This window comes from Naegleria fowleri (assembly GCF_008403515.1).
Source record: "Naegleria fowleri strain ATCC 30894 chromosome Unknown tig52, whole genome shotgun sequence".
NCBI classification, from domain to species: domain Eukaryota; phylum Heterolobosea; class Eutetramitea; order Acrasida; family Naegleriidae; genus Naegleria; species Naegleria fowleri.
This window is the reverse complement of record NW_025407984.1, coordinates 540,479-563,296: the sequence shown is the minus strand read 5'-3', so window position 1 is coordinate 563,296 and position 22,818 is coordinate 540,479. Positions and strand designations below refer to the sequence as shown.

Sequence of the window (22,818 nt, the reverse complement as noted above, 5' to 3'; positions counted from 1 at the left end):
GACAGGAAGTAGATTTAAACAATATCAAGTTCTGAGAAGTGAGTTTTGAATAGAAAACCTAAAAACAATGAATAATATTCTCCAGATGGACTGGTGTGGTTTGTATTCCAAGCCAACCCAGGAGCATTCTGGAGGGTTTGATTTGCATCTTGAGAGATCATTTGCTCACAAGGCAGCATGCTGGGTGTGTACATTCATTTATTCATTTTCCATAAAATAGAAGAATGGATTGCCCGAGAGTAAGTGTTGCAATAACTGAATGTCACTGCTTATTGCCAGTGTTGTACTGTAAGAGAGGATTCATTGACAGTCGTCGTTCATAAGGATTTGCTGCTTGACTAGTTTCAATCAATTCTGAATAATCTCACGTGACTGTTGTTCGGGGAGCTAAGTATATCATGTTGGATCAAACTATTTGCTTCCTTTCATGGATGGAGTGCGATCTGTACGACCTGTCATGAAGTGATGTGACAGCTACTTTTTGCTATATAAAAGAGATGGTTTTCTTTGGTTATGTAAAATATTTTGAGACCTACAAATGCACTCCATCCGTACTGACATCTCTCGTTCTAGCAAATGTCTGAGCAACCTATTAGTATCATCTTGCCGAAGACACATTTACCATTTGAGAGAAAAAATAACATGATTATGCAAACACTTTCTGTCACCTCAATCATCAAATATGCAGATGAGGTGGCGAAGGTAAACTCTTCTACTCAGCCTTCTACCATCCTCTCCAACACCAATACCTCCTCATCATTTTCTGAACCTTGTGCGGATTGGATTTATTCAATACCTCTTATTCCCTCAGCATCTAGAAACTCCTCTCAAACACAACAATCATGTCCTGACACAATTATGGTTCACGATTATTAGTAGTTTTTTGTTCGTTGTTGGTATGCAATTGAGATATGTGATTTGCAGAGAATTCTATCCTTGTCTCTTGTACAGTATTGTCTTTGTTGTGATGCCTTCTTGTATTACAATGCCAACCATTTTGCGGTTAATTCGATTTTATGTTCAGTTTAAGGTGAGCAAAATGAAATCTCAACAATTAACACATTTGGATCGGTTGACTGCCTCAGCACCGATGAGTGAGGAGTTTGACACTACTAAAGGAGATTCCTTAGATCTCTCTTCTCGATGGAGAAGTCCTAACAAGAAGAACACCACCAATTCATCTCAGCACCACAAACCCACTCCTTCCATTTCCGCCAAACGGATCCCAAGAGAGCATGATTTCGAGTGCAATAATAATTTCATGCAACAATACAAAATTGGGTGCAAAGAGAGAATATGGTACCGTATGAATGACCTTTTGTCAACTCACAGTTTTATTTTGACGGTTCTTTTTACAGTTTTGGGAATTCACGTGGTATTGTGGTTTTGCATTGCCGTGATGGAGAATTCTTTTTTTTTCACAAGATCGATTTTTCATGACTGAAGATGCGATGAGTTTGCAAGGTTGTGGGGCTCAACATACTCCATCTGTTCTTGCTATTATAATTTATATTGGATTTTTTGTGTGGAATGCCTTTGTGGATTAGTATTGCTTGTTAAAACAGACAATGACTACATGGTTTATCAAAACAGAAGCTCTCTATCTCATTCCAATCCAAGCATTCCTTATAGTGATATTTCTAGTGACGGAATTTGTTGATATTTTTATTATATTGGATCGTGTCGTTCCAGATGGAATGATCCTGACCAGCTATTCAGGAATTGAAGTTTTTGTGACAATATTTCTACCCATTTGTTATTCTATTTTTCAAGATGAAAAACCAAAAGCGATCATTTATGACACTGAATTGGAAATGATATTAAGCAATAAGGAAAGTTTTGAAATCTTTTTGGATCATTGTCGAAGAAGTTTTTGTGCAGAAGGAGTTTTATTTTACAAGGATCTCGAAAAATATAAACATTGTCAAAGCAATACTCGAAGAAGAGACATGGCTTTACATATTGTTCAATGTTATTTGATTCAAGGATCACCTCAAGAACTGAATATTGGAAATATTGAATCGTTAAGAGAAGAAATTTTATTCGTCATTCACACAAATAACTATGCAGTTCAAATGTTACCTGATAAATTATTCGATGGTGTGAAGAGTGTGACATTGAGTAATCTTATTGATTCCTATGAAAGATTGAAGAGGCAAAATCCAAAAATTAAGAAACTCTCCAATGATTGGAAAGAGCAACAAGTATTGAGCTCATACAGCGCACGACCACAATCACCAGTAACAGAAGGACCACCGTTGATTAATCAACTCTGAAACATATGTCACAAATTTTCTTGTCCTTGAAAGCGACATGATTCCTTTCAACCATCCACTCCCTTAAATTCTGTTTTTGCATGCAACATTTTGTGATCTCTCTTCTCCATTCACGTGAACACTTCAATTAAGGTTTTCCATCTCAAAGCATCATGTACTCAAACAAATGAATAAGTAATTGTATCAAAATGATTTGAATTGTTAATATCTCTCCCAAGATCCCCATGGATCCATCAAAGTCTTGCTTCAACTTCTCCATTCACGTTGTTGTTGTTCATGATCAAAAGCATTCAACAAAAAAATAAGCCAAAAATGGGAAAAAAGAAAAAATTGATTTTGCGTTCGTCCCATAGAGAGAATAATCTTGATGATGATCTGAAAACAAAAAAACAATCAATTGATAATAACAATTACCATGGGATTGATCAATTATGTGAGGATGAGATTTTTCATATCTTGGAATTTGTGGATACTAATTTTTTAATTTCGGTTGGAATGATCCTTTCAGAACAATTTTACAGAACTGCGTTGAAGATTCCGAAGAATATAAAAATTATCTCAGGTACAGGCTTGGAGTCAGTGATGGACAGAATGAAGAGTCCCCATTTGAGAAACATCACGGAATTGTCGTTTTTTTTTGTTAGGAGTATTGAACGAGCAGAACAAACCATCTTGTTCCGTGAAGGTTATGAAAATTTGAAAAATTTAACTTGTTTGTTAATCATGAGTAGCTTGACCAAGGCCGGGCTCAAATACATTTCTGAAAGCTTTGCGAATTTGACTGACTTGGGATTGTATTATAATAGCATTGGAGATGACGATATTCGGTTCATTGTGGACAGTAAAATATTGAAAAATTTGAAAATTCTTGAATTGGCTAATTGCGAGTTACACCAAGAAGGAGCTCGATTACTTTCCCTTAGTGAGAATATGAAAAATTTAACAAAACTCAATGTTATGGATAACCTTTTTGGAGACAATGGATTAAAATATATTGCCGACAGCCTATATTTGATGAATTTAACCCATCTCAATGCCATGAGAAACGATATTGGGGATAAGGGCATCATTGCACTGTCACAAAGCAAAAACTTATCAAGATTAAGGTTTTTATCATTAATGGGAAATTATCGTATCGGAAATGAAGGTGTAAAATCTCTCGTTTATGCTTGCGGAGTGAATTTTCAGCGCCTCCAAATTCTTGAACTCGGACAAAATAGCATTACTGATGAAGGAGCCAAATATTTTCTTCACAACGACAACATTTTCAACAATTTATTGGAATTGGATTTAAGCCACACTCGTATTCATGAAATGCAACAAAAAATTCCTGAAAAGCTTCCAAATTTGAAGATTTTTAGCTATGGAATGAATGAAGTGATTAAACGTTAGTCAGACGACCAGTTTCCTGCACACTCATGGTTCCATTTAAAAAGTTCTCATTCCTTCAATCTGTCTGTCATGACAGCATCACTACAACGACCTGAGTAAAAAGGCTTTCGTTAGCCTTAAAATGTCAATTCAGGAAAAGTTGGAGAGTTAGACAAGTCCATGTCCATCATGACTTTTGGATAGTGAATTGAAAAAGATCTTTATTGACAAAATGGGAAGGAGAATGGAAGATTGAAGTGATAAAACCACTGGTTGTCAATGGTTGACTTAACAAAAGTTCAGTGTGAATACTATTACTAAAATATCATCATCAAATAAATGTAATGGTTGTCGCCACGAAGGGTAGCTTCATCATTAAATAATCAAAGTTATGGTTTCAACTTGGCGCTCGAAGCAACCACAATACCAACAATGATAGCAAAGATACCAAGAGCACTAGCGAAAATTTCAACAACCAAAATCTTGACGAAGAGAGATGGTTCAGCAGCATCAGCAATTGCACAACTGCTACCAACAATACCAACACATGCTCCACAAGCCAAATTACCCAAACCAACAGTGATACCAGCAGCAAACAATGTATAACATCCACTCACGACCATAATATATGGAGTAGCCTTTGTAGGATCCTTTGCGTCTTGGAACCATTGAGTTTGAGTACTAATAACAATGGCCATAATAATTCCGTAAATAGCGACGGCCTCACAGAAAATAACACTGATGAGGTTTTTGGTTTTAATTCTTGGAGCACGAACGCATCCACCCATAATACTTGAACCGGAAACCATAATACCCCATCCAGCACCCATCACTGAGAGTCCAATCACACATCCGGTACCAATGGATGCCCACAAATAGGGATCAATGGAAGCAAAGAGGAGACCCCATTGGTCGCCATCAAATTCAACGGTACCACCTAAAACAGGAAGAACAAAAACAAAGAATAATACTGTTCCTACAATTCCGCCAATGATTTGAAGGAGAGTTGGCATCGCAGCATCACCAGGCTCTCTGATACGCTCGAGAGCTTGTGGGAGCAGGGAGTCAGTGGAATCCATGATGATGATGTATTTTTTTTGAGATTTTTTTAAAAAAAATATTTGATGTATTTCGTTTAAATTTGGAAAACGGATGTGTTTTTGACCATGAAAAAAATCAACAAACAAAACAATATTATGAATTCATAATTTTTTAAAATTCTCTTAATGGAAGTGTTCTATGAATATAAAAGGAATAGTCACATCACACCTACATGAATTCATTCAGACCACAAAAATAAGAAATATGGCATTCAATTAGCTCAAAGCCAAGGTCAAATTGAGACAACCTCCATCACCTGCAACTCCTCTTCCGCCCATTCCTGAAGCCTTTACAGTAAACTTGAGAGTCGTTTGTAGAGTGGTAGTCGTTGCTGGTAAGGGTCCAACTGAACTCTCCAACATGATGGCTCTTGTTGTATTGGGCCAATAGATGGCCATTTGGAGTAAAGTGGAAGTCCAAGATCCAGAAATGCTTTTAGAGTTGGGTATTCCAATTGGCATGAATGGAGTGACTGGTTGCAGTTTGTTAATTAAATTATTAATGAAATTATTCAGTGCATTTAAATGTAAATTATTCATTGAATTTAAATGTTCAATATTCAACGAATCAATAATATGCACATTGTCAACGTCAATATCAAAGTTATTGTGAACAATACTTACTTGCTCCTGTCCGTTCATTCACATAAAACTCCAAATCCTGATAATCGTTATCAGCAAGAGGTAATGACACTGAACTGCCGCAGGTGGCAAGTCGAAGCCATGTCACTCCACTTATTTTGCCTCGAGCTTTCCTAAGAGGGAAGAATCCATGCGATCGGTCATGAGTTTGAGTGATTTGCAAGGTGCTATAACATGCCGAGCAAATGGAGAAGTTAATACAGGAGGTACATTGATACAAGACTCCAGAAAAATTGGTCTTTTTACAAATTCCACACTCCACAGTGTGAATGGCATTGATAGAACCATTACCATTGCTACTACTACTCATACCCGGATTCATACTTCCAAAAACATTACTACTACTACTCATATAGGAGGAAGAAGTCATAAATGGTGGTGGTTGTAGTGGTGGATTATAAATCGATGATGAAACAGAACTTAACATGGAGCTAAACAATGGATTACCACCACTCATGGATGGAACACCTGAGGATGGAGGAGGGAATGCAGTAGACACTCCAGCACTATTATAAAACGAAGTCGTTCCACTATAGGAAGGATTATAGGAAGAGTAGTAACTGGATTGAGCCCATGGTGGAAGAGATGAAGAATCGTGAATTTGTTGCATGGATTCAACAGGAGCGGTTGGAGAAGGAGTGCTCATGGTGTCACGTCCTGAATTGGTCAAGCTTACATCACCATTCATTGCCGTTAAAGAATGATGAATGGGCATATTATTGCCACCATTTAACAGAGAATTCTTCTCTTCCAATTCCTTAATCTTTGATTCATAATTCGCTTTTTCTTGACGCAATTGCTCATTCTCACGAGTCAACTCTGAAATATTCAATTCAAGTTTTTCCAAAGCTTTCACAACAATTTCTTTCGAAAAGGCACACTCCTTGTAGTGCTCTTCCAATCGTAACATTTGACCACTCCATTCACAGCCATACTTGGCATACTTGCAAGAAACCGTACGACCTGTACAGAACTTTTCCAAATGCAATTTCAAATCTCCTCGGGCAATCTTTTTAATATCGCATCCACACTCGGCATTGGGACAGGGTACCACAATGGAATTGGCAATCATTTCGGAATGATGATTGTGAATGAAAGCGCTGTTGTCCTCTGCGCTTTTGCAAGCCACTGGAGAATGATTGCAATGAGGGCAATCTGAATATATTCATTTGTCGAATATGAACACATGAAAAAGTAATCATTGATGAAGGTGAATTCAATGTCATGAGCGTTGTATTGAAAACGTAACGTTGTTCATCATCGCGCAAGTTCAATCAATTCATATTTTGTAATTGACCATTTGGGTATTAAATGTTGTTCTGAATTCTGTGAAAAAGATAATACATACTCTCATGTACTTTTAACCACTTCATAATACATTCCAAACAAAACAATTTATGACAATTTTTACATTCTCGATTATTCTGTACAATTTCGGAACAAATCAAACATTCATAAAATTCAATAAACGAATCCGATCCGCTACTCATATTGCAACGCTCCAAAATTAAATCCAAAACCGATATAATACAATAATAAACCAGGTGTTCACTCGTACAACACTACTACTTGATGATCGGGAACAGTGAAAGATAGTTCCGGTTGAAAATTGTGGACTCTCTCCCTTTCAACTATTTTTTTTAGAATGGAAAGAACCTTCGAATTCATTTCTTCCGGAAGTTTACCTAATTTCATAACGGATCCTTGAGTCTCCATTAGAATACAAGCTTGTGCATATTCAAGATCACCTGTGAGAGAAGGTTCAGTTTTGCGATTGATCTTCATGAGGATTGGGATGATTGTGACATTAATCCATCAAACGAACGTTCGACATCGAAAGAGCCTTTAGGAATTCAAAAAAAAACGCGCCAAAAATGACGTCATGAGCCACGTAATAACCGCCATCATCATCCGAAGGCTCCTCTCTCAAGAGGATCCAAGCAACAACACACTTGATGTTCTGAGGATGACGTTGCAACACTGTGTTCGTTCGTTAACGAATGATCAAATGATCCATCTGGCACCAGTGTTTTGGATCATCAAAAAGAAATCATCATATACAGAGCCTTAGAAGCTTTCCGAGAAAAAGATCAAGCATCTGGAATCAAGAAACAATAACAACAGTCGGCTGTACTCCTTGCAATTGGAATATCCTCAAATAAGGATGCCATACGGACAGCAGCAACAACAACCAATCACAGAAATAGTCAATCATCATCATCATTCGTCCGTTTTAATACCAGACATGCGAACAACAACACAACAACAAAACCCACTCCGAACCTTGTATGAATATGGAGGACAGAATGATCATAATGATTTATTGGTTGTTATATTCTCCTTCCTGGATCGGTGGTCTCTCATTCACATGGTTGCAATGACTTGCAAGAAATTCTACAAATGCGTTCACTATGGTGGTAGTTGTTATGGACCCAAAGGTTGTTTCAACAATTACTGCAAAATGGAGAAGAAACGAATTGACGATATTTTAGGAGGAGTAAAGTTTGGAAATACTTATGACTCTGAGTTGACTTACATTAAAAATTGCTTGGAAATGCAATTTCAAAGCCCATACACGGTTTGGAGAAATAGTTGGCACTTGACGGGAAAGGAATCGCAACTATTTCGCAAAAAAAAATTAATTTCTAGTAATATGGCACACTACGATTCGAGGGTTAATTACTTACATGTCAAGTGTGATATTATTGATGAAGACAATAATCAAGGTTATTCCTTTGATCGAGTATTGACAGAAATGCTTTGCATGTTTTTGAGATCCAATAAGCGAGGCATCAAGGTATTAGAGTTGGAATCTCACAATCTTTCATCAATCAGCAAGGGTTTGGAATCACACTCAATCATGTATCGCCTACTCGCAAAGCTTTTCACCAATCATGAGAATGGAATTGATTTGCTTGAGAGTTTAGAGAGTCTTGTCATTAACGCACCACTCAACATTCCATTCACAAAGACGGTACTCTCTTTTTTAAAACAGGCATGTAAGAAGAATTCTTTCATTGCTTTAAAGCATCTTGATTTGAACATTGGAAACTTGAGCTCGCACATTTCCATGATGGAAATTCTTAATTATTGCAAGCACTTGTTTCATTTCACAACAACATCAACGAATAGTAGCTGCCGTAATGAACTTGTCTCTGGAAAGAGAGTGAACATGCTGGAGTCCTTCAAATGTAGTGTTCCCTTCAGTCATATTGAAGAAGTACAATTTTTCATTTACATGATCAAGAATAGCGATTGGCACGTCAACCACAAGCTCAAAGAATTAGTATTATCACTGAACATGTCCAAATTGTTAGATTCATGCACGAGTTTGGAAAATCTCAATAAGCTCATGAAAAAGTTGCTACGCGTATTGGAAAGACTCCGCTCTGTGAAAAGGTTAAAATTCTACCTTATTGACATTGGAAGATTGGATTGCCTGAGTTGGCTCGTGACAAGCACATTTGTGGACAAGCTCGAATTAGAATTGATTGAGGTTTCACCATTTATTAAGGGCTCTGAATTACTTGACTCATCATTGACTAAATGTAAGAGCCTTCATTTGACTTTGAGTGACTGTTCTGTTTCTTCCACTACGCAGTGGGCGAAAAGGTACATTTCATTTCCAATGCACGTTTTTAAATATTTGCAAGAGCTGCATGTGAAAGGTATTGACAATTCGAAACTTTCAACCATCTTGCCAATCGTAAATTGGACACCAATGATGCATTTACGAAAATTACGAATTGAGAAAATGGAAATGGTGTGTGACTCTTTTTCAAAGTTAAACGATTACGGAGCGATATTCCCATTATTGGAGGATGTTGAATTGATGAATTGCATTGTTGCCAGTTCGAGCAATCTATTTTCACTCTTTGGAACAAATTTGAAATCCATTTCAGCAAAAAAATGTTCAGTGGCCCAAATCCCAATGTTGACACGATTTGTCAAGCTGCAAGCTTTACGCTTTGAAGAATGCTCCTCACTCACAAATTTCGATTGTAAGAGCATTGAAAATTTACAATTTTTAGCAGTACTGAGCTTTGCCTGCACTTCATTGAAAATAGTCGAGAATTTATATATTTTAGAAAGTTTAGAAAATTTAGTGAGAATTGATTTTAATGGATGCCGACATTTTGATCTGTACTCAGAGCAACGAAACTCCACTCCATGCGACTTGTCCTCTCTCAACATTTCACGTCTTCAAAAATTGGAATTCCTCAATATGGACAATGTATTGATTATGAATTTTGTGAATTTTTCTTCGCTTCATGAGAGTTGGGCAAAGCAAATTCACAAGATGTGGTTTGAAATTAGTACAAAATTGACCACTCCAATTCAATTGGACAAGGTGTGCATCGATGATTCAAGTATTCGCCAAACGAATGCTCTAAAAAGTATTTTCCAAGTATCGTCCAACGAAACAAAAGTGTCCTCTCAGTTTTCGCCCCCTCTTTCCTTATCTCTTAAATCTTCCAACACCACAACAACAGATCCTGATTTACAATTATGTGCCAATGTGTGTCTCAATTATTTGAAGCGAAAATGTGAATTTATGGAATTGGTTCACAATTACATTCATTCACGAAAACTGAACAGCAACATGAACGATAGTTTTACAAACGAAGAACCAATTGGGAAATTGACTGTGGATTATGTCTTTAATACCCAACAAATTGTTCATATCATGTATTCTTTTCATTTTGGCATGTACACCCAGGCTGCAGAATGGATGGGGTCCATCAAATGTCTCAATCATAAGAATTTAACATTTTGGAATGCACTCGATCGAAATATTTCATCCGATAAGAAGACCCGTCAATCATTTCTATTTTCCATGCCCATTCGTTCGAAAGACATTTTGGAGGACAACAAGTTAGCTACAAGTAACAGACCTTCTCATGATCACGAGATGCAAAAATATTCTGGATTTGGTTCTTCCTCGAATGGAGACAGTGCCAATGTTCCTTCAGAATGTTTGGTCATGTAATGATTCTTGAAAGAGTGCATCACTGTTGACAACATAATAATTGGATGTCATCTTACTTGGCCATCACTGGATCATGATTCAAATTGAGAACTTTTCTATAATACAATATTTGATAGAGACCTCTTGTTCGATACATTAACAAAATACATGCCACACATGAAATGGAACACAACAAAGTGGTCAAATAGAACGTCACCTGGAAACATGAAATGCCATAACAAATTTTTGACAAGTTGTCACTCGCAATATTACTTTCGTACACCTTACCGGCCACAAGAGTTGCCAACAAAAAACTTCCCAACGAACTTGCTAAACTACAAATCGAAGAATTCACTGCAAAATATTTTGGACCAAATCTCTCGGAAAGGAAGGATGGAATCATGACTGCCACTCCTCCAAATGATGTTCCCAATAAAATTAAAATCAAATAAAACATCCATAAGGGAGAGACTAATACCACCAATTGACAAATTAACATGAGAATGGAAGCTCCTGTCAAAAAAGTCGTACGAGTCACATATCGACTGAATGAATCACTGATGAATCCAAAAAGTAATCTTCCAAGTGCATTTGAACATGCGAAAATAATGACCATGACGTGTTGTTGACCATCGTAACCTCCATATGAAATGACAATGGATCCTAAATTATTGACAATGACAAGTCCACTTCCTATGCATGCAAAGTAAATGAAGAAGGTGAGATAGAAATCGAGAGCGAAGAGCATTTGGATGGGATTTGCGTTTGGAATGGGTTTTTGAGCGATACTCCAAATCTTGTCAAATTTGGATTCGAGTTTCTTTTCCATTTGAGGTAATAAGAGAGGATTTTCTGACAAGTGGTCTGCAGTTTTGAGCTTTTCGTTTTCTATGGCTTCCACTTGTTCAATTTCTACTTGAATTTCCTCTTCTCGTTTCTCTAACTTGTCTTCCAAAATGTCACTTGTCTCTAAATCACATTCAGAGTTTTGAAGCATTGGTGTTGATGTTACATTCATGATCAACTCTTGTGGTTGAACTGTTTGTTCATGAGATTCTTTATGTTCCAATAATAGTACTGAATGGTCCTCTTCTTGATGGGGAGATGAACTACAATTCTTATTTTCTTCTTTTGGTAAATCATTATTTTCTAATGCCATCTTGTCATTTCCCATCATTAAAAAATCATTAATCTGTTCCACATCCCCATCCTCTAAATCTTCATCATGCACAAAACTTTTGACATCATCTCCCTCTTCTTCCATCAACCAACGATCTTCCACATTTCCATTCTTGGAAGAATTTTCCGAGCTCTTTTTAATTCCAATTTGATTCATAAACAAAGTTCCTAACACAGTAGTGACACCTCCTGCAAATACTCCAACAAACAACAAATACTCTCCCAATTTTCTTTCAAATCCCACACTATAAATCAAACTAAATACAGCACTACTCAATGCCACACAACTTCCCATAAATCCAATAATTTTTCCTCGGTGTTTTTCTTCAAAATTTTTAATATTTGTTGTAATCGCGGCTGCATAGGCACCGGCACTTCCTTGTCCCATGATGGCCATAAAGCAAGCAATAAAGATGTAAGCGTCAGAACCATTTAAGGGAATCGCCTTAATATACATCAAATAAAAAGCGAAATACCCTGAGAAGAGTAAAATTCCAGAAATGACACATGTCACTCTCGAACCGATGAAATCATTGAGCATGGAAACTGGAAGTGCGAAATAAGTTCCAACATTGGCTGCTGTTCCAATTAGGTTGACTTGAGTTTGTGAAAAATTTAAATCATTCTTAATCGTTGGAGAAATAGAGGAATAAGCATAATGAGTGCCACTAAGAAAGGTTAAAAGAGCTCCTATCAAAAAAGAAATCCATCGATTTCCAAAAAGCAAGAAATTCAAAATGGAAATTAATTTTAAAAATTTTTCATATTTGGAAGTAACGTGTGAAGAATGATTTTGGTCATTCTCATGATTCTTTTCATTCATTTTCATTTCGAACACAACTACGGACTCTTTGAGTGGATCTTCATGAAATGATGAATCCATTTCATGATTGTTGTGTGAAATGAAATTATTTTCGACAAGGCCTCGAATAATAATTTTCGGATGAGAGACATCATGATTGTTGTCAATATTAACTTCTTGATGCGAAATGGTGTTGTTGCTGATATCGGCGGAATCATGATTGAAATTTTCTACACTTTCTTGATGGCTGCTGTCACTTGTTATTATTGGTTGCATTCCAATAGTTTGTGTGAAAGAAAGTGTCATTTCATTTGTTGTTGTTGGAGCTGAAGGTGCTGTGGTTTCCGCTGGTACCGTGGATGATGTCAATGACATCGACGATGACGACATGTGATTACAGTTATGAAATTTTTTTTGTCTCCGGATCGGAAACGGAGTTGGAAAGCAACGGAATGCTCGAAAAATTAAAAGCAAAGAAAATATTGAAAAGCTTTTTTATTGCCATTGAAGAACAAGAAGATGAAGAGGTTCAACAGAAAGCAGAGACGCTCTTGAGGTCCTCTCTCTTTGTGCCTATGATATTTGGATTCCAAACACAAACATCATCCTTAAATAGTAAAAAAAATTGAGATTTTTGTTTTAATCAATCTTTAAATTTAAAGTTTTTTGTTGCTTTTTGATTCCATTTCCATGTGAGGTTGCTCTGTTGTTCATCGTTCTTTTTGCTTTGTATATTGGATCGAAGATCAAGGGTGGATGGAGGTACTAGGTTGTTGTTGATATGAATTAATATGAGCATCAACAAATCGTGAGGAACCTCTTTGGTCAAAATAAGATTTTTAATTTCTTTTAAATCACGTGATCGTTGTTCAAAATATTCAATATATAAAGTATTCTGATCAAAGTGTGCGCAACTTGGTCTGTTGTTGTTGTGCAGATGGGTGAACAATTCAGAAGGATCTTTGTTATTGCTTCTATTCATTTTTTAGTGTTCAACAACATCAATGATATGTATGTGTTCAACAACCAACAACATATCGATGATGTCTGTGACATTCAATGTCGATGTGTATCATTATCCAGGACCAAGACGACTTCAATCTTGTTGTGGAAAACGCAAAACTAAAAATTTGCGAAAGTGTGTTTTTTCTTGCTGTTTTTTGAAAGACCTCAATAATAGCGCTCAAAGATTTCATCAAGATTGCAGCAGTAACTCCAGTAGGAACATCGATTGTAGTGATTTCAATTTTGGAAATCGTCACTGTTCCTTATTAAGAATTAATATTAATATCTAAATTAGGAAATTGATTGGGTGTGTTTCCACGCTTGTGGATATTCACTGAAAAAATCCAAATCCTTAAAAAGACATCTTGACATAATCTTCGTTTCACTAACAAAATCGTCTTTCCAAATAAATCCATTCACACCACACAATCTATTAACTAATGAATACACATGTGTGAAATCTTTGATCCTGTTTGAAATGATTTTCTCAACAAAACAAAATTTCATTCCAATCCTCTGTAGTCTAAGAATATGAATCGCTATTTTGGAGTTTTTGTTGCCTTGATGTTGTTATTAGCAACATCATGCTTGCTCTTGTCCTCTTCACCGCCTTACGTGACTGCTCAAACTCAGCAGCAAAGTCAACAGCAATCTTCACAGCAGTCACAAGCACCGCCTCAACAACAATCAGCACCGCCTCAACAACAATCCAATCAATCGGGCAGCAGGTTGGCCATCTACATTAATAACATTAATTCCCAATTGGCATTAATTAATAGAATTGGTCAGTACTGTTACATGAATAACCAACAACAAGCACAAATGATGCCTCCTCAACAACAAGGAATGCCTGGTGGAGGTCAAGGTCAACAAATGCCACAACAAATGTATCCTCCACAACAAGGAATGCCAATGTACCCTCCACAGCAACAAGGTTATCCTCAAGGACAAATGCCTCAGGTGATGCAAATCTCAGATCCAAATCAACCAGCACCTCCAGGACAAGCTCCACCTACTCCATTACCTCAAGGCAATCCTGTTGGACAAACTCGGATGACACGAGGACTTCGACAAATGTCTCCTGCACAACAGCAACAACCAATGTATCCTCCTCAACAAATGCCACAAATGATGCCTCCACAACAACAAATGTATCCTCCACAACAAGGAATGCCTGGTGGAGGTCAAGGTCAACCCAATGTTCAATCCATGCAATCACAACCAACTCTGACTCAATCCATGATTTCACCTTGTTCACTCATCACCGATTCAGCCAATAATATTCAATCGAATTTGGATCTCATTGTGAATAATGACTTGAATGTGACCAATGCTCAAGATTCTCAATTAATCACAAGTCAAATCAAACCTGCTGTTGCTAACTTGGTCAGTGCTGCTAAATCACTCGATTGGAATACCTTCCAAAAAGTTGCCTCGAACTTGCAATCTCTCATGACTCAAATTAGTGGCAATTACGGTCAAGTACAACAAAATCAGCAACAACAAGGTGGAATGTACATGCCTCCACAACAAGGTGGTGGAATGCAATCAATGCCTCCACAGCAAGGATATCCAGTTGGATCTTCACCCATGTATCCTGGCTATGGTCAACAACCCATGTATCCACCTGCTCAACAAGGTTATCCAGGTTATGGTCAGCAAATGTATCCCGGATATGGTCAACCGCAAATGTATCCAGCTCAACAAGCGTACTATCCTCAATCATCGGCCTATTATCCACAGCAACAATATTATCCTCAGCAAACAGGTTACTATTATAACCCATCCATGTATGGAGGAACTCAACCATGGATTTCCATTGCTGGGGTTTCTTCACCAAGCCAGCAACAACCAATGGTTTACAATGGACAATTTCCGGGTCAGAAAATGACCTATGGATCAGGACCAGGACAAACTTCGTTAGGTGACCCTTACATGGAGTCCTTGATGAATTATGGAATGACCATGCCAATACCACAAAGACCTCCTCAGCAACAACAACCACCTGCTCAAAGATAATAATTTGTTTTGATCCTTGTAATAAAATGGTGAGTTAACTCAATGTGAAGTTGATCATCCATCGTCATTTCAATGAGTGTGACACACTCTGCCGAATTATTGATAAGTATTGATGGTGCAATTACACAGAGAAGTTGTGAAAATCACACGTTCTGACATTCTATTGAATCTTATTGAATTCGACTGAAAAAAAAAATCTAATAAGGCCAATAAATTTGAAACAATGAGATTAGACTTCGAATCAAACTTACATTTGTATATGAATTGTACATAAATAGGTAATCATTCATTTATACCTCCTTTACAACAATGACATTCTCCTTCTTTGGATCAATTTCAGGAATATCTTGCAAACTCAAAAAGTTAGCCAACTCCTTTGAACCCACAAACATTTGCTGGCTATCAAAGTTAATTCCATGCTCTCTTTCCAACAAAAGCTTGAGATATTCAATAGGACGACCCATATTCACAGAATGCTTTTTAACTTCACCACCTCGTGATTCAAGCTTGAAGAGGATGGTTACTTCCTCACCAAGAAGTTCTTGTTCGGTCTTGTCTTTCTGGCTTTTGCCGGATTGGGCAAGAGATAATCCAATAGAAAGTGATCCTATTCCTTTTGGTTTTTGTGTTTCTGTTGTTGGTACCTGTAGTTTAATGGAGTAATCATAAAGGATTGTTGATGAATTAAATTGAAAATTATTGAACATGAGGATCAACGATTGTGTTTGAGAAAAAGGACCAAGGGAGGATTAATTTTGAAATTTTGGTGATGATGATCGGTCCGGGAATACATTGTGCACAGCAGTACAACAACATGGAACCACGAATTCAAAAGTATATCCATTCATATAGCCAATCCATCCATTGATTGTCCATCATCATCAAGCCATTCCATACACAAGCAAGTGATCAAGACAAATTATTACATCATGGTTATTTCGGAAATGAAAACCAAAAATTCATCATGATGAAACGATCAATAGATTACGTTGAATAACAACAACAACAAGAACAATAACAAGAACACCTACATCCAAATCTTCATCATCATAATCATCGTCGTAGGAGCTCATTTTTTTGTTTTGTATTTCTTCTTTAAAAACACCAAACAAAAGAGAGAGAATTGAAAGAAAGGTGGAGTGTCTTTGGTTGTCAAATTTACTCCAAACATTCTGCTGAGGAGGGTTTAAAGATGATGCAACATTGAGAATAGTTGGTCATTCAAATGATTCTTTTGAGTGAATACAGAACTTTACACTTTTGTTACGATTTCAAAAGAAAAAGAATCTTGTAAAATTCAACAACTAGCAATTCAGTTCACACACTCAGAGAAAGCCGTATACTCTCGTCATCATCACCAAACACACACACAAGAAGGAACATGAATTATTTTCAACCATAGCTCACGGAGCTGCAACACACCGGTAGGGAAATTTGATTTGGAGGGATTCCGATTGGCTGGAGTGAATTCAAATTGTGAAACATCACAATCTTCTCCCACGACCGAAACGACCCAAATTGCAATTTATAGAGTTCTTCCACATTTCAAGATTTTCATACAATTTTCATCCATCTCATTCACACGCATTCAAGAATCCTTAAAAGTTCCTTTCCCTCACACATCATGATGTCAACTTGTGTGAAGCAAGATCTTCCAATCGTTTCATCCTCCACACAATCATGATGATGATTGCATCACTCTCCACTTTGATGGGTGTTGTGTCTCTTGTGTTCATCATCGATGATGACCTCACACAAAGGTCCAAATTTGTGCGCAACTTTAAATAGCGACCGCAACTCCTCCATCTTTCAAAAAAATCCCTCAAAAAAAAACTTCCTCAATCTCATCATCATCTTCGTCATTAGCATCCTCATCAGCGGTGGATTGATTTCTTGCGTGCTTAGACTGGATCCTCCTTGATATAAATAGTCCTCCTCCGTGAGAGTGTTTTGTTTGGCTCACTCGTACGTAGACGCATTAGAGTTTGAGGCATATTTTGTATTATTGATCATCATTATCGTTGTTGTTCTTCTTCTGCGTTCGTTGTTGAACTTAATCCTTCTGTCCTAAAAGATCATCTCCACTTTGGAAGAACACCGAATTTCTATACATTATAAGGAAATTACCTTGTTTGTTGTTCATACAATAACGGAACAAGCATCAAGATTGTATCCAAACAACCATTCTTCTACCTTCCACAAAAACGTTACAAACAAATCATCACCATCATCAAAGCCATGAACGTATCAAGAACGACAAGTTTATTCAAACACCTTGAACGAACCCTAGGACGACGGAATTTAAACAGCAGCAGTTCGCTCTTCATGTTAATGAATAATGAAAAGAAGACTCAAGCTCGGTCGTTTGCTGCTTTCAACGCTTCGGGAGCTTCATCAAATATTTCAAATTTACCGTCTTTTGTCAAAATTGTAGAAGTTGGACCAAGAGATGGCTTGCAAAATGAAAAGAAACTTGTACCAACCAACGTCAAGATTGCTTTGATAAACAAATTATCGGAGGCTGGTTGTCCTTCGATTGAAGTAACAAGTTTCGTGTCACCAGTAAGTAGAAGTGTATTTAATTCAAAATTCAATTCATATTTGAATTTTTGCAACCTTTTGGAACAACCACAATCATTACATATATGAACGTTATATTCAATATGTACACATCATATACATGAACAATGCTGGTGTGCCTATCTCGACTTTTCAATTTCATTTCCTTTCTTGTACTTTTGACCGAAATGAAATTTTTCTGGTTGAACCAAAACCTTGAATCACAATCTTGCATACGGTTTGTGACTCAAACGATTATTCCCTTTGCATTTGACGACATTTGCGTCTTTCCACCATTCAATTTGTTTTAACGACAAAATATGAATGTTCGATATCACATATTTATAATGCGTGATCATGAACCTATTTTGCCTCATTTATTGACAAACACAATTTTATGATCACTTTCCGCAACGTCTATTATATATTATTATTGACCAACGATTCATCATTTGCATTGAAAATCGTACGATAGAAATGGGTACCTCAAATGGGAGACAATTTCGACGTGTACACAGGAATAACGAAAAAAGAGGGTACATCATACCCAGTCCTCACACCAAACGTGAAAGGTCTCGAACAAGCTTTAGAGGCCGGAGTCAAAGAAGTGGCAATATTCCTTGCTGCCAGTGACGCTTTCAGCATGAAAAATATTAACTGTACAGTGGAAGAATCATTCAACAGATACAACCAAGTGATGGAATTAGCAACAAAACATAATTTAAAAATTAGAGGATATGTGAGTTGTGTGGCTGGTTGTCCATACTCTGGATATGTCGCACCAGAAGTGGTAGCAAATGTGAGCTATAGATTATTGAAAATGGGATGTTATGAAGTTTCTCTTGGTGACACTATTGGAGTTGGAACGCCAGGAAGCGTCTCTCATTTATTACATCAAGTGTGTAAAAAGATTCCAACTGGCCAAGTTGCTGTTCACTTTCACAACACTTATGGACAAGCTTTGGCAAATATTCTGACATCACTGCAATTTGGCGTGGAAACTGTGGATTCATCAGTTGCTGGTCTGGGTGGTTGTCCTTATGCAAAAGGTGCCTCTGGTAACATCAGTACAGAAGACGTTGTTTACATGCTTCAGGGCATGGGAATTGAAACAGGCATTGATCTTGACAAACTGATTGATACAGGAGACTATATTTCGACCTATTTGAACCGAGAGAACAACTCAATGGTGGCAAAAGCAATCTTGGCCAAGAGAGAAAAAGCAGAATCGGTCAACAAGAATTCAGAGACGATTCAAGCAACCACTACTGTCACTTCCACCACTCAACAACAATCATCCCAACAATCCTCACAACCCAAGAAACAAGAATCCCAAATTATTATAACAGACAATACCAAAAGCACAGAACGAAAATTATCTGCCTGTATTTAAGAGTCATCACACACAGAATGTACCATAGTATTATACTATTTATTGTACTGTACAATTGTCCGCCATGTCTTCGTGTTGTTGTTGTCCACCATTAAATGTGAATAAAATCTTCAGCAATCAAATCAATCACACAAGATCGTGACCGTTCAACCTGATCCACGTGGATCTCTAATCAACCAAATGCAATTTAAAAAGGTTGCTTGGCTTCTACCATTTCACAAACTCCTTCTTTTGGCTCAGATTCTTCAATAAGCCCTCATTTCTTTATTTGAATTCCTTGTTCAAATGAAATTATTTATACAAAGTTTCATTCTTTACATCCATTCCCTCACTTGAATAAATGAAAACAGCACGATTCAAAGATAGGGATGATATACTCGTGTTCTTGTTGTAATTAATCCAAAATGGTGTAAAATGATTATTGAAAAAATTTATTGGTGTGAGTACCAAATAATAAATTAATTGTAATAAATAATTAGCAGTAGTCTTAATAAGTGACTGTGTGGAAGAGTTGCAGCCTTAAATCAAAGTCTTGCACATTTCATCAATTTGAGCACGATATTTCTGAACAATGTTAGCTCTCTTCAACTTGAACGCTGCTGTTAACAAATCGTTTTCTGGAGACCACACATCATCAAAGACCTTAACAGCTTTCACTTCTTCATATCTCTTGAGATGGGAGCTTTTAGCTTGTTCGTGTAATGACTTTAAAATATGTTGTTCAACTCTTGGATTCTTGCAAATCTCAAAAAAGGTTCCAGTAATTCCATTTTCTTCAGCGAAACGCTTGGTTGGTCCTGGTTGAGCAATAACAATCGCACATGGGAAGCTGCAATAACTATTTGCATAGACCATACAACCATTTGGAGCAACAAATGGAGATTGACAATAAATACTCTCCAATCTTTCCAAAGCAATGTATTCTCCGTGACTGAGTTTGACCAAATTTTTGACACGATCAATAATACTGATGGTACCATTTTCATTAAATTGACCAACGTCACCAGTCAAGAAAAATCCATCTTCTAAGAAAACTTCCTTGGTCTTTTCAGGTTGCTTGTAATAGCCAATAGATACTGCATGACCTCGAATTGCAATTTCGCCTCTTGGAACTGGACCATCCACAGTATAATTCATTTCTGGAACTGAAATGAGCTTAATTTCAACAGCAGGGACAATAACACCAGCCACACGTGTTGCAAATCTGGCGCCAGGTAACATGATAGTTCCAGCAGCTGCAGTCTCAGTAAGTCCATATCCTTGCACAAAGGCAGCTCCCATGCTGTGTATGGAAGAGTGTCACGGCGGTGTTCAATGAGTTTATTCACAAGTCACCATATTTCAAATATTATTATTATTGTTGATGATTTATTTTCATTAGGGCCACAACGATTAATTCACCTTCAAAAGAATACTTACCAGACTCTAAAGTGTTCTTGTGATTCCTTCGAAAGAGGAGCTCCACCTGAAAGACATGCCCTCAATTTACCACCAGTTGCCTTTGCAATCTTTCGGAAAATTAGGAAGTTGAATAATGGAGTGTCTCTTCCTGCATAGAGTGATTCAAGTTTGTGATCATAAGCAACCTTAAAGAGCCATTGAATGATTGGTGAGCTTGTCTTAACCTTTTCAGAGATACCCTTTCGAATGGTGTCATATCTGTGAGTGGTGAGAACAAGTGATTTACAATCACAAAAGGATTGATCGAAGGTTGGGACATCCCGGGGAATGACAACGGAATTACATTGAATGGCATGCAACAATCGGAAATTTTCGTACATTAGGACATTAAACGTTTGGTGATCTTTTTCGAACAAAAAAATGTGATCAAATGTAATCTTACTTACACTCTTGGAACACCTGCCAAAAAGCTGTGGTGAGTTCACAACATTCATATGGCCATTAATTAATGGGAATAAAAAACAAGATCCGATTCGATTGATCACAGCAGCAAAAACGTGTGAAAAGTTAATTCCATTCTGAAAGAACAATTTTGAAAGTGTATACTTACATGGGTTGGATTGCCTCTAAATCACCAACAGGTTTGCAGGTCTTGTCAGTAAGAGTACGTGGATTTCCGTAACCAATTTTACCTCCTCTGCTCAAAATGTAGTGCTGTTCGTATGGAATGTGCGTATGACGAGCAGCAACACGTCACACATTCGAAGCATTTAGTACAATGATCCTCTTTGTGTGATATTATGACTTACCTCAGCAGCCATTTCCAAAATGTGAGCAAGTGGCAAGTAACCAATATAAGTTGGATTACGTAAGGATGGGCAATGAATGTTTTCACCAGCAGCAGCAGAAATTGCCAAAATATTTCTAACAGTCAACATGACACCCTTCAGAGTGTGAAATCAAAATATGTTCATCAATCCCAAACGTGATCACAATATCAGGATCCATCATTACGACACGTGACATATTGAAACTTTTTAACACATTCTCGCATCAACATACCTTTGGTTTTGATGTTGTACCACTTGTGTACATGACGACAGCCAAACTAGAATTGGTTTGTGGCTCCTTGACTTTGATTGGACATGTTTCTTGCTTTCCGAGTTGTTCAACCTCCTCAAAGGACATTGCCTTCACACCAAGTTTTTCCAATTCCAAGACCCACTTTTCAGTTTCTTCCTTGGAAGCATCCCATCCCGAAGTGAAAATCAAGTACTTCAATGTAGGAGTGTGCGGAATAATTTGATGACATAATTTCTTCAAATTATGCTCATTGACCAACATGGCTTGAAGTTGACATTCATTAATTGCTTCAATGAGACTCTCATCACCAAGTGTGGCATACACTGTCATCACAGTAATATTATATCTCATACAAGCATGGAGTGTCATGAGCCATTCTTTACGAGTCTCCTCAAAGATACCAAACAAATCCTTTGAATTTAATCCAGTGAAACGAGCGATACCACGAGCAAGATTCTCAATTCTTGTATGAACCTGTTGATAGGTTTCATAGACCACATCACCCATTTCAAACACTTCCCAATCCTTGCCATCAATATTTTGTGTAAACTTTCTCTTGAAAGGACGATAACCTAACATGGGTAAATTCGGATACTCTCTAGCCACATGATCCAACAATCCATTCAAAGTATCAATACCCTTCATTGGTGTAGACATCAATTCCTTCTCAAAACCCACACGTCGTCGTGGTTTCGTTTCAACTCCCTTCCTATAGTTTGGATCATCCACTTCCACCGAGAAGGATTTCAAATGATCGTATGCTCCACTGAGATCCTCGGGAAGAATGGATCTACCAAAGACCAAGCGCAAGATAAAAAACAAGACACGATCAAGACTTCTCAGAGCAAAGGAAATGAATTTCAGCAAGAGATCTTTCAACATTTTTTGTTGCTGAGATGGACCAGAATCTTGGATTACAACAACGGCTTGTTAATGCCGCATGAACTTTTCAATTTTTCCGATTCATCTGTTGTTGGTGAGAATTTGATGAATATGAATATATTTATCTCTTTATCTTT

The 22,818-nt window shown here is 37.3% G+C and overlaps 10 protein-coding genes across 10 annotated transcripts; 5 read left to right on the top strand and 5 right to left on the bottom strand.

Moving 5' to 3' along the window:
- Window positions 1-1,568: 1,568 nt before the first annotated feature.
- Window positions 1,569-2,276, top strand: FDP41_006638 (uncharacterized protein; the record flags this gene model as incomplete). The annotated part of the gene is made up of 1 exon (XM_044710295.1): window positions 1,569-2,276. One exon carries the CDS (start codon window positions 1,569-1,571, stop codon window positions 2,274-2,276), a length of 708 nt encoding a protein of 235 aa, XP_044559319.1.
- A 723-nt stretch (window positions 2,277-2,999) lies between these two features.
- Window positions 3,000-3,668, top strand: FDP41_006637 (uncharacterized protein; the record flags this gene model as incomplete). The annotated part of the gene is made up of 1 exon (XM_044710294.1): window positions 3,000-3,668. The coding sequence occupies one exon, from the start codon at window positions 3,000-3,002 to the stop codon at window positions 3,666-3,668; it is 669 nt and encodes a 222-aa protein (XP_044559318.1).
- A 368-nt stretch (window positions 3,669-4,036) lies between these two features.
- FDP41_006636 (uncharacterized protein) lies at window positions 4,037-4,726 on the bottom strand (the record flags this gene model as incomplete). Its single annotated transcript, XM_044710293.1, has 1 exon — window positions 4,037-4,726. One exon carries the CDS (start codon window positions 4,724-4,726, stop codon window positions 4,037-4,039), a length of 690 nt encoding a protein of 229 aa, XP_044559317.1.
- A 237-nt stretch (window positions 4,727-4,963) lies between these two features.
- Window positions 4,964-6,879, bottom strand: FDP41_006635 (uncharacterized protein; the record flags this gene model as incomplete). Its single annotated transcript, XM_044710292.1, has 3 exons — window positions 4,964-5,220; window positions 5,372-6,544; window positions 6,738-6,879. The coding sequence occupies 3 exons, from the start codon at window positions 6,877-6,879 to the stop codon at window positions 4,964-4,966; spliced, it is 1,572 nt and encodes a 523-aa protein (XP_044559316.1).
- A 674-nt stretch (window positions 6,880-7,553) lies between these two features.
- Window positions 7,554-10,379, top strand: FDP41_006634 (uncharacterized protein; the record flags this gene model as incomplete). Its single annotated transcript, XM_044710291.1, has 1 exon — window positions 7,554-10,379. One exon carries the CDS (start codon window positions 7,554-7,556, stop codon window positions 10,377-10,379), a length of 2,826 nt encoding a protein of 941 aa, XP_044559315.1.
- A 52-nt stretch (window positions 10,380-10,431) lies between these two features.
- Window positions 10,432-12,714, bottom strand: FDP41_006633 (uncharacterized protein; the record flags this gene model as incomplete). The annotated part of the gene is made up of 1 exon (XM_044710290.1): window positions 10,432-12,714. One exon carries the CDS (start codon window positions 12,712-12,714, stop codon window positions 10,432-10,434), a length of 2,283 nt encoding a protein of 760 aa, XP_044559314.1.
- Window positions 12,715-13,908: 1,194 nt separating this feature from the next.
- Window positions 13,909-15,363, top strand: FDP41_006632 (uncharacterized protein; the record flags this gene model as incomplete). Its single annotated transcript, XM_044710289.1, has 1 exon — window positions 13,909-15,363. One exon carries the CDS (start codon window positions 13,909-13,911, stop codon window positions 15,361-15,363), a length of 1,455 nt encoding a protein of 484 aa, XP_044559313.1.
- Window positions 15,364-15,653: 290 nt separating this feature from the next.
- Window positions 15,654-16,436, bottom strand: FDP41_006631 (uncharacterized protein; the record flags this gene model as incomplete). Its single annotated transcript, XM_044710288.1, has 2 exons — window positions 15,654-16,007; window positions 16,395-16,436. 2 exons carry the CDS (start codon window positions 16,434-16,436, stop codon window positions 15,654-15,656), a joined length of 396 nt encoding a protein of 131 aa, XP_044559312.1.
- Window positions 16,437-17,601: 1,165 nt separating this feature from the next.
- Window positions 17,602-19,315, top strand: FDP41_006630 (uncharacterized protein; the record flags this gene model as incomplete). Its single annotated transcript, XM_044710287.1, has 2 exons — window positions 17,602-17,925; window positions 18,398-19,315. The coding sequence occupies 2 exons, from the start codon at window positions 17,602-17,604 to the stop codon at window positions 19,313-19,315; spliced, it is 1,242 nt and encodes a 413-aa protein (XP_044559311.1).
- Window positions 19,316-19,834: 519 nt separating this feature from the next.
- Window positions 19,835-22,681, bottom strand: FDP41_006629 (uncharacterized protein; the record flags this gene model as incomplete). Its single annotated transcript, XM_044710285.1, has 6 exons — window positions 19,835-20,597; window positions 20,735-20,974; window positions 21,163-21,186; window positions 21,327-21,430; window positions 21,526-21,660; window positions 21,779-22,681. The coding sequence occupies 6 exons, from the start codon at window positions 22,679-22,681 to the stop codon at window positions 19,835-19,837; spliced, it is 2,169 nt and encodes a 722-aa protein (XP_044559310.1).
- Between the last annotated feature and the right edge of the window lie 137 nt (window positions 22,682-22,818).